The sequence below is a fragment of the Lactuca virosa genome, chromosome 5 (genome assembly GCF_052849685.1).
Source record: "Lactuca virosa cultivar CGN04683 chromosome 5, Lactuca_virosa_CGN04683_v6, whole genome shotgun sequence".
NCBI lineage: Eukaryota > Viridiplantae > Streptophyta > Magnoliopsida > Asterales > Asteraceae > Lactuca > Lactuca virosa.
The window spans coordinates 149,060,320-149,070,599 of record NC_136430.1 but is presented as its reverse complement, the minus strand read 5'-3'; the positions used below and the strand labels follow the sequence as shown (position 1 = coordinate 149,070,599).

Genomic DNA, 10,280 nt, shown 5'->3' with positions numbered 1-10,280 from the left:
TTGACCAAGACTGCCCATTTTCTGCTTATTCGGGAGAGCTCATCGGCCGAGAAGCTGGCCGATGTGTACATCCACGAGATCGTTGCTTGCCATGGGGTTCCGGTCTCTATCGTTTCAGACCGTGATGTTCGGTTCACCTCCCGTTTCTGGCAGAAGTTCCACGAGGAACTGGGCACGCGACTGCATTTCAGTACAGCTTATCATCCGCAGACGGACGGCCAGAGCAAGCAGACCATTCAGACCCTCGAGGACATGTTGCGGGCCTGCGTTATTGACTTCGGTGGGAGATGGGACTCCTACCTACCCCTTGCAGAGTTTTCCTATAACAACAACTTTCACTCCAGCATTGGTGCTCCACCTTATGAGCTGTTGTATGGACAGGGTGATGGGTCGGACCGAGGTAGTTCTGCAGACTACCGAGATGATTCGGCAGATCAGACAGCTGTTGCAGACTGCTCAGAGTCGGCAGAAGAGTTACGCCGACCGACACCGATCTAAATTGGAGTTTCAGGTCGGTGACATGGTACTACTGAAGAACTGGAAATACAAATGATTGTGGGTTAACCAGGATCGGGTCGACTGCGGGCGATACCGGTCGAACAATTTCTCTGACGTCACTCCTAAGTTGTATCCTCATAGCTAGGCTACTGCTAATCTTCTGAAGACCATTCAGGTCGTGCCTGAGGAGTACTCAGAGGTTTTGCTTGTCGGGGTTGAGATAAGCCCCTCTTGGAGACGTCGGGGGAAGATGCCCATCTTTTACACTGTTGCTGATGGTGGGTAGTTCTGCTTTCTTTTCTGTTATCCTTCCTTCTCCCTTCTCTCCCACCCCTTTTTTCTAAAAAAAAGAAGGGGTTCGCACTTGAGAATGGTGATTATTTTTCTCATGTGTTCTTGGCTTGTTTTTTCTTTTGCAGGTGTTGAGTCCCCTCTTTCTATGGATGAGGTCCTGCAAAAGCGGTATAGGGGGAAGCTGGAGCATCAGTAGGCTGATCTCGTTGAAACTCTTCCTCCGCCATGCTGGGTTGATCGGCTCGCCGCCACTATTCCTCCAGTGACACTGGTTTTGGATGGGTCGTCAACGACTGTTGGAGAGCGGCCCCTAGTTGCGCGACCCATCACGACGGTTGCTCCGCCTTCTGTTGTCGGTTCTGGTCATACGGAGGTATTCGAGGATAGCAAGGATGACATTATTTCTGACGTCCCACGACCCATAGCTAAGAGGAAGGTCGTCTTGGCCATGGCGGAGACCTCCACCGATGTCTTTCAAATCGGGAGGCGAGTTCAATCGAGACACAATTTCACTCGTTTGTTGAACTCAATCTCCTCCATGCCGGAGGTGATTTTTGTGATCCCTGATGACGACGATCAACAGTCCAAGGGGGTCAAGGGGCGATTAAGCAGCCCATTGTTTCGGTCCAACCTGTTCCACAATCTTCTTCTGATCTTTCTCCCCCTAAGGATCATGGGGGGGTCACGATGCATCAAACCCCTCCAAGTAGAGGGAATCCTATTGGAGATGATCCTAGGTCTAATGTGTTTGTTCCTTCTTGGAGTTTGCGGAATGATTCCCGCATATCTGTCCGCACCAACAATGTAGAGTTTGCTTGCCATGCATTTCCACCTATTGCCGTCACTGATATGGAGGCCATGGGCAGCCCCGCATTGGCTCATAACATGTCATATGTCGTTGCCCAAGCAATTTTTTATCTGGTCGCTGGTTCCCATCGCATCCAATTATTGAATGAGATGTAAGTTGCCCATACGGGTTGCGGTGCCCGAGAGGTCGAACTAAAACGCCTTGCTTGCTTCAGAGAAATTTGTTGCTGAAGAGATTCGATCTGCCTTGGAAGTGAAAGTGGACTCCCTGACCCAGGATAACGAGGGGCTGATGATTCAAAATGAGAGCTTAGAGCAGGATGTTGGTGACCGTGGTAAGCTCCTCAATGAGGCTCAAGCTGAGGCGGAGGTTGTACATCGTGACCAGGACTGGCTCTTACAAGTGGGCTTGTGTGCATCATGGATAAGCTAATTGAGCACCCGGAGTTGACCAGTGCGGTTAGTCGGATCCGGCATGCTGCATTCGTTACTGGTGAGGAGTCCGACCGTAGTGGGTTGAAAGCAGAGGTGGATTCCGGTGCTTATGATCCCAATGTCATTGATTCCTAGTCCATTCACACTACTAGTCTCAATGATGCCCTGCTCGCTTTCGCTACTATGGATCATGCTTCTCTCTTGGGCTTGGGACATTTGGATATGGCGGGGATGGGGCAACTTTGCGCTCTAGAAGATGTTGGTGAAGTTTCTAACAACATGTTGATTGAGGGGGCGGTGGCGACAATGGTGGTGGTGGCGGTGGTGCGGCGGTGGGAGGCGATGGTGATGGTGATGGTGGCATGGAAGCTAGTGGTAGTGATAATCCAGTTGATTCTTAAGGTACCTTCTTTCCGTGTTTTGCCCTTCGGGGTGTGAAGAAATGTATGAAGCTTGTTCTTGTTTCCCCCGTTTATTTGTTCTTAGCGTGGTTTGTAGTAATGTTGAATAGTAGCGGCCCTCATGGCCTCGTTTGTAATAACTTTGCTACTTTTGGTAAAGTGAATGGTATTTGCTTATGCTTGTTGTTGTTGCTTTGTTGCGATCTGTTGCATTTTGTGTGCATGGTTTGGTTCTAAATCTCTGTTATCGTTTCTTTTCATTATTCGAGCATAAGATTGCAATGTAGCATCGGACGGTTGCTTTCAGTCGCTAGGCCCTGGAGATACACTGAGTATCTTTGGTAAAACGGCTATTATGTCTATGGGATGCACTGAATATTGGAGTAGACTGTTCCAATAAATACGTTGAGTATAAAGTGGTTGTTCTTAGCCTTACGAATACACTAAGTATTTCAATAAAGTGGTTGTTCTTAGCCTTGCGAATACACTAAGTACTTCAATAAAAAGGCTATTCTTAGCCTTGCAAATACACTAAGTATTTCAATAAAACGGCTATTCTTAGCCTTGCAGATACACTAAGTATTTCAATAAAACGGCTATTCTTAGCCTTGCAAATACACTAAGTATATCAATAAATCGACTATTCTTAGCCTTGTAAATACAATGAGTATTTAGATTAAATGGCTATTATGAGCCTTACAAATACGCTAAGTATTTTGTTTTTGCAAAAGGAATCGAAGTAGCGGGCACATCTACGCTGATCCTTGGGTGTCGAACGTCCCCCGGGTGATCAGTCCGGGCGACAGATTTCTTTTCTAGAAGTGAAACTTCCTTAGATTTCTGGCGTTCCACGTCCTTGGGATTTTCCTTCCTTCCATCATTCCGAGCGTGTATGCGCCATTACGGTGGGCCTCAATCACCTTGTATGGCCCTTACCATGTGGGGCCTAGCTTTCCTTGCGGCTGGGAGTGGCTTGCCTCGTTTTGCCTTAGGACGTAATCTCCTACTTTGAAATCTTTCTCTTTGACTGTCTGGTTATAGTACCTCTCCACAACAATTTTATAGACTGCTTGGCGGATGTTTGACCGCTCACGCTTTTCTTCGATGAGGTCCAAGTTTGCCCTTAGATCCTTATCGTTGTTTGCTTCTTCGAAATGGTTCGTCCGGAGTGATCCAACTGTTAGTTCTGCCAACAACATTGCTTATATGCTGTAAGTTAGGCTAAAAAGGGGTATCCTTTATGCTCGTTCTTGGCGTTGTTCTGTACGACCAAAGTACTCCCGGTAGTTCTTCAACCCAATTTCCTTTAGCTTTCCCCAAGCGTTTCTTGATTCTACTTACCAACGTCCTATTTGACACTTTGGTATGACCATTAGCCTGAGGGTGGGCTACTGACGTGAACCGTTGCTCAATTCCCTTCTCAGCGCACCATCTTCAGAACGAGTTTTCGGCGAACTGCAATCCATTGTCACTGCTGAGTACCTTCGGTATTCCGAACCTTGTTATTATGTTCTTCCATAGCAATTTGATCATCTGTCTTCCAGATATGTATGCTAACGGTTCAGCCTCTATCCACTTGGTGAAGTAGTCCACCTCAACTACCAAGTTTTTCACCTTCCCAGGGGCATCTGGGAACAGTCCAACGATATTGATCCTCCACTGGTAGAAGGGCCACAGACTAGAGATACTTGTTAGATGCATAGAGGGAACCCCTTGGACTGGGGAGTAAGCTTGGAACTCTACACATTTCCGCGTTATATCCAACGCATTTTGGTGTATGGTTGGCCAGTAGATTCCCATCTGAAGTATCTTTCCTGTAAGGGCCCTTGCCCCTTCATGCGCACCTGTTGGGCCGGCGTGTTGTTCTCGGAGTGCTTCTTTTCCCTTGGCTTCATTTATGCATTTTATCCACGACGTCATGAATCCCTTCCAATATAGTACTCCTTCTATGATTGCGTATAGCGATGCTTTGATCCGTACTCTTCTAGCTTCTTCATGGCTATCTGGCAGACTATCGTGTTGCATATATTCGAATATCGGTGTCATCCATGTGTGTTGGGCTGGCGTTAGAGTGTGCACCCACCGCTCATCTATACTTCTCTCTTTGAGCACCTCTACTAGAACTTTCTGGGATAGATGATCGAAACATGCCGATACTAGCTTGCTGTGGACATCTGCTCTTCTATTTTCCCCTCTTGGGATTTGTTTAATGGTAACCTCTTTGAGAGGTTTGACGAGCCGTTTCATGGCCTTCACGTATTTCTCCATTCGTTTGTCTCTTGCTTTGAATTCTCCATTGATCTAGTTAGCTGCTAACCTTGAATCCGTCAGGTCTATTATCATGTCTGCATCCATTTGTCTTGCCAGTCGTAGGCCGGCGAGTAAGGCCTCGTATTGGGCCTCATTGTTAGAGGCATGAAAATCGAAGCGGAGGGCGTAGGTGATTTCTTCCCCCTCTGGACTTGTTAAGATCAGCCCCACCCCCGATCCTTCTTTCCTAGATGCTCCATCAGTGTATAGGGTCCACCTCTGGTCGTCCTTCGGCTGGCGTGTGCCCAATGACTCTTTCTTCTGGATCGTTGCCTTTACTTCGCCTAGAATTTCAAGGAGAAAATCTGTTGGAGTGCTGCTTCTGCTGCCGCCGTCCATTGGAAGTTGCTCTTTTCGATGCATCCTTTGAGAGTGTGGAAGAGCGGCATGGATTTCTCTGCTAACTTGGAGATGAAACGGCTTAGTGTGGTCAGTTTACCGTTCAGCCCTTGGGCGTCCCTCAGAGTGTGCAGGGATGGTACCTCCATCAGTTCGTCCACTTTGGTTGGGCTGGCTTGTATTCCTTTTGTGGTGACGTAGTAACCCAATAATTGTCCTTCCTCGACACCGAAGGTACACTTCCCCGAATTTAATTTCATCCTAACCTTTTCTAATGTTTTGAACGTTTCTTCCACGTCCTCCAGTAGCCTCCTGTCGTCTAGGCTTTTTATGACCATGTTGTCGATGTATACTTCAATGTTTCTTCCAATTTGCTTGGCAAAAATAGAGTCGACGAGACATTGATAGTTCATCCCTACATTCTTCAGTCCGAACGACATTTTGGTGTAGCAGAAAGCCCCATGGTCCATGTAGAAAGTTGGTTTCTCTTCGTCCTCCTTGCTCATCAAGATTTGGTGGTACCCCTTATATACGTTTAGGAAGCATTTTAGTCTGAAACCTTGCAGGGACTCGACTTTTTGATCAATTCCTGGTAAGGGGTAGCAGTCTTTGGGGCACGCCTTGTTTAAATCGGAATAATCGATGCACATGCGCCACGATCCGTCGTTTTTTTTCACCATGACGGGGTTTGCAATCCAGATCGGGAAGACTGCTTCCCAAAGTATTCCCGCCTTGGTTAGCTTAGTTACTTCGGCGTTGATTGCCCTGTTCCTGTCTCCCCCTTGAACCCGTTTTTTCTACTTGGTTTCCTTGGTACCTGGTTTGATCATGAGCTTGTGTTCTATTACCTCCCTGTCTACTCCTACCATGTTTGTAGGGGTCCAGGAGAAGACATGCTTTTATTTCTTTAGGACGTTGATCAATGCCTGTCTTGTGGCCGGTGGGAGGTTGCTACCTATGCTGACCGGTTGGTCCGGGTATTCCCTATTGATGATTTCTTTACCACTTGTCGGCTCCACCCGTGACCTCTTGCTTTCCTGTATGATCTCTTTTCGGCTGCATGATTTCATAACATCGTAACTCTCTTCGTGGAATTGCCAGGACCATCCCCGGTCCTTTCACTGTGCTGAATTTTATTACTCCATGCATTTTCGACGGGACTGCACCGAATTTGAGTAGGGTTGTCCGTCCGAGGATGATGTTATGTTCTGTTGGGTGCCTTATCACGACAAAATCTATGAGGGTTGTCTTCTTCTTCGCTTTGTCATGGCTGTTCACCTTGAAGAGCATGTGGATCGTGCCTAGGGGCCACAGGTTGTGCCTTGTGAAGCCTGTTAACCACCCTGTTGCGGGTTTGAGGCTCTCCTTCCACATGTCGGGTAGAAGACGAAAACAATACTCATAGATAATGTCCGCTGAACTGCCGATATTGATGTATACCAGGTGGATCATAATATATTTGATGGACCCTTGGATTATGAGTTCGTCGTCGCCTCGCCAGCCTATTAATCGAGGATCTTTCGCTGAAAATGTCAAACCCTGCATGGATCTAGTGAGGTTGTCTACACCACCGTGTTCCTCCTGCCTTCCCCTCTTTGACCTTATCATCAGGATTTCGTGAGGATGGTCACGCTCCCTGGCTGCATCCTTGGCCTTCTCGGCATCAAACTCAGCACGGAGGCTTCGTGCCACCTCGACAAGGTTCCCTTTTAATTTTTTTCTTCCATTTCCCTTTTCAACACCGAGCAGTTGACAGTGTCATGTGTATAGCAAATGTGGATGTCTTCCTGACTCCGAGTCGAATTTTGAACATATAAAAACTCCAAATATTGTGTCTTGGAACCCAATTATTGTAGCTTTAACACAACATGGAGCATATGAGAAAGCTCTTGGATTATTTAAAAAGATTGAATTGCATGGAATTGAACCCGATGGGATCACCTTTCTGAGCTTGCTCTCAGCCTGTGGTCATGCAGGTACATAATTATTCATTTTTTATAAATTATATAATCTGCTTGCAAAAAATAGCAATGTACGTTCATCAGTCTGTTTATTCATGTCTTGAGAAATCTAACTAAAACCAATTGTATTAATGTCATCTTTACACAAAGAAATTTTAACTGAGGTTTTTCAAAGTATAACATCCTAAATAGAGTTCATATTTGTTCAAGTCAATGAAATTTTACTTGTTATTGATGATCCAGGTAAGGTAAAAGAGAGTTTATATTCGTTCAAGTCAATGAAGTCTTTTTACAACGTGGCCCCACATTCGGAGCATTACGCGTGTTTATTCGATATTTTGGGTCGATCGGGTGAAGTTAAAAAAGCTTATGAAATAATCCAAGAAATGCCATTTGAACCCGATTTCGGCGTTTGGGGTGCCATTCTTGCGGGGTGTCGTTTAATTTTTTTCTTCCATTTCCCTTTTCAACACCGAGCAGTTGACGGTGTCATGTGTCTTACTCTTGTGGTACTCACAGTACAATCCTTTTCCTCCCTTCACCGGTTGCTTGTCAGAGACTGCATAGACGTCTAGTCGCCTGCCTCTTTTTTCATCTCTTTGGAATGACCTAAAGCATCCTTGCGGACGCTTTCCTCGCCCGAAGTGTCTACCCCCGCCCGGGGTTTCCGGGTGGCGCGATGGTGAGCTGCGACGCTTTGTGACCGAGGTGGTCATGGCGCTCAGGTATGCTTGCTTCGTTTCCTCTCCTTCCTCTTGTCTCAGGTAGTGTTCTACTTTCTCTGTTAGCTCAGCCCGCGTCTGCGGTTTCTTCCCCATGAGCTTCTGGGAAAGCGGTCCCGGGAGGAGGCCCCACATGAAGGCGCCTACTATTAACCCTTTGGCGTGGCCTGGGACGTCTAGTGTGGCATTAGTAAACCTAGTGAAGTATTCTCGCACCGTCTCTCCTTCCTTCTACTCGCACCATCAGGAAGAGATACTTTAGCTGACTGAAGTTGTAGATGCTCCCTAGTCGCAGCGTCATGAACCATGTTCATGTGTTGCCGTCTAAGGTTGTCGGGAAATACGTACACCAAAATCGCTCGTCTAGCTTGAGTGAGGTCATCGTCCACTCGTAAGTATCAATGTGGCTATCCAGATATGTGGTTCCATTATTGGTCTTAAGGTGTGGTAACTTTGCTGTTTTTGGAATTTCATAGTCTAAGAGCTCCTTGGCGAACGAAGATGTTACGTGTGACACCCGGTTTTTCGTAACAGGTGTTATTTTATGAAATATAGATATTATGAAAGGGGTAGGTGAAATAAACCCTAGAAAGGGTTATTTTTCAGAAATTTTAATTATTAAAATATTATTGAAGAATATTGTAGTTCGTTTGATGACGATTTCAAGGATATAAAGTTTGCTGAAAACGGAGTACGTATGAGAAAGTTATGGCTATTTGAAGTTGAGATGAAAGTAGGATGCTATTATGAGAAAGTCAACGAAAGTCAAGTCAAAGTTCAACCTTTGACCACTACAACGTGAATCATGAGTGTCACGACGTGACATTTAACTCTCACGACATGAGCAAGCGATTCTCACGACGTCAGATGCGATGAATCGACAAAACACATGGCATGAGAGTGCGACTGTCACGACGTAAATTTTAAAACAATTTTTCATTTTTTTTCCACATAATAAAACTCATATAATATTCTCAAAATCTCATGTATCAAATGTCATCATAATAAAACATATCCCAGAATCTCAAAACGTAATCCTCTGCAGTGTGTACAAATCATGCCGGCGCCTTCCCGCGATCCTCGCTGGTACCTGAAACACATATCACATAACACGATAAGCATAAATGCTTAGTGAGTTCCCCAAAATACCACATACAACGCATAAGCCACTCGAGGCTATAACTCGGTATGACCTCCGGTCAATGTGTCTCAGCAGGACCCTCTAGTCTCGTAGCTCGTTGGACCCTCCAGTCCGGTCTAGCTCGTTGGACCCTCCGGTCCGGTCTAAATCGTTGGACCCTCTGGTCCGGTCTGAATCGTAGGACTCTCCGGTCCGGTCTATATAACACATAGCATACATATATCACAAAGCACATAAACTCAACATACACATAACACATAAGACCCTCCGGTCTGCACATAGTTACCACTCTAGGTAATATATAGTGGGAAGACTCACCTCGGGTAATCTCAGAAAGTCTCGAACTCGAATATCTGATCTAGCCTCCGCCTAATCACATAAAGTAATTATCTCTAATTAATACGGCTCTCAAAGGCTAGACTAGTCCCTCCCTATATTCTCTCAGAAGGGGAAAAGACCATTTTACCCCTCCAATGGTCCAATGTCCAAATGTTGACCAAACCCTAAAAGTCAACCCCAGTCAACGGTCCAACTTTGACCAGACTCGTCGAGTGCACTCGTGTGACTCGGCGAGTCCATGCGTGTCCTCTGAATCCTCCTAAGGCCTCACTCGACTCATCGAGTTAACCTTTCTCTCGACGGGTTACCACTGATCACGAATCGTGGTGCAACACGATCCGACTCGTCGAGTCCGCTCATGGACTCGGCGAGTTTCTTCCATGAGAATGCTCAAACGACCTTTTGAGGTCAGATCTGTTTCTCTAACCTATAGATCTGGCCTTCTAACACTCAAAAGTTACGTAAAGGTCCAAACTTTATGCTCATGCAACACTCGTATGGCTCTATATGATGAATTAGCCCTAATATGACAACCATGTTCTAAAACCCAAAAAGGGAATACATAAAGCTGGATGTTTGGGGCTCTCTGGACCTCTCAAGGTCCAGATCTAAGGTCTATTTCACATTGGGACCTCTCATGCTCTTATTCCAACTCAAGAAAGGGTAAAGAAACCCTTGATTCAAGAAGCCTACACAATAAGGAAGAAAAGGGCTGAATTGCTACCTCAAAGTGAAGCCTCCTTGCTTGAAAGTCTCAGAACAACAACCTCCTTTGGTCCTTCTTGCTGGATCACTTCTCCTCCTTAGAAAAATCACAACAAATGGTTCAAGATGGCTCTCTCTCTCACTACACACGCTCAAATATGCTAGGGTTCTTTTCTCTGAAAGGGTGGCCGCAAATGAAGGCCATAAGGACCCTTAAATAGGGCACATGCCCAAAGATTTAGGGTTTCTGTCCACATCGCGGACTCGTCGAGTCCATTCATTAATCCTAGTCAGCAGTCGCGATCCTACTCGACGAGTCTAGGCGTCA

At 46.0% G+C, this 10,280-nt stretch overlaps 1 protein-coding gene across 1 annotated transcript; it reads right to left on the bottom strand.

Moving 5' to 3' along the window:
* Positions 1-3,869: 3,869 nt before the first annotated feature.
* LOC145111862 (uncharacterized) lies at positions 3,870-4,703 on the bottom strand. Its single transcript, XM_079048107.1, has one exon. The coding sequence runs from the start codon at positions 4,701-4,703 to the stop codon at positions 3,870-3,872; it is 834 nt and encodes a 277-aa protein (XP_078904233.1).
* Between the last annotated feature and the right edge of the window lie 5,577 nt (positions 4,704-10,280).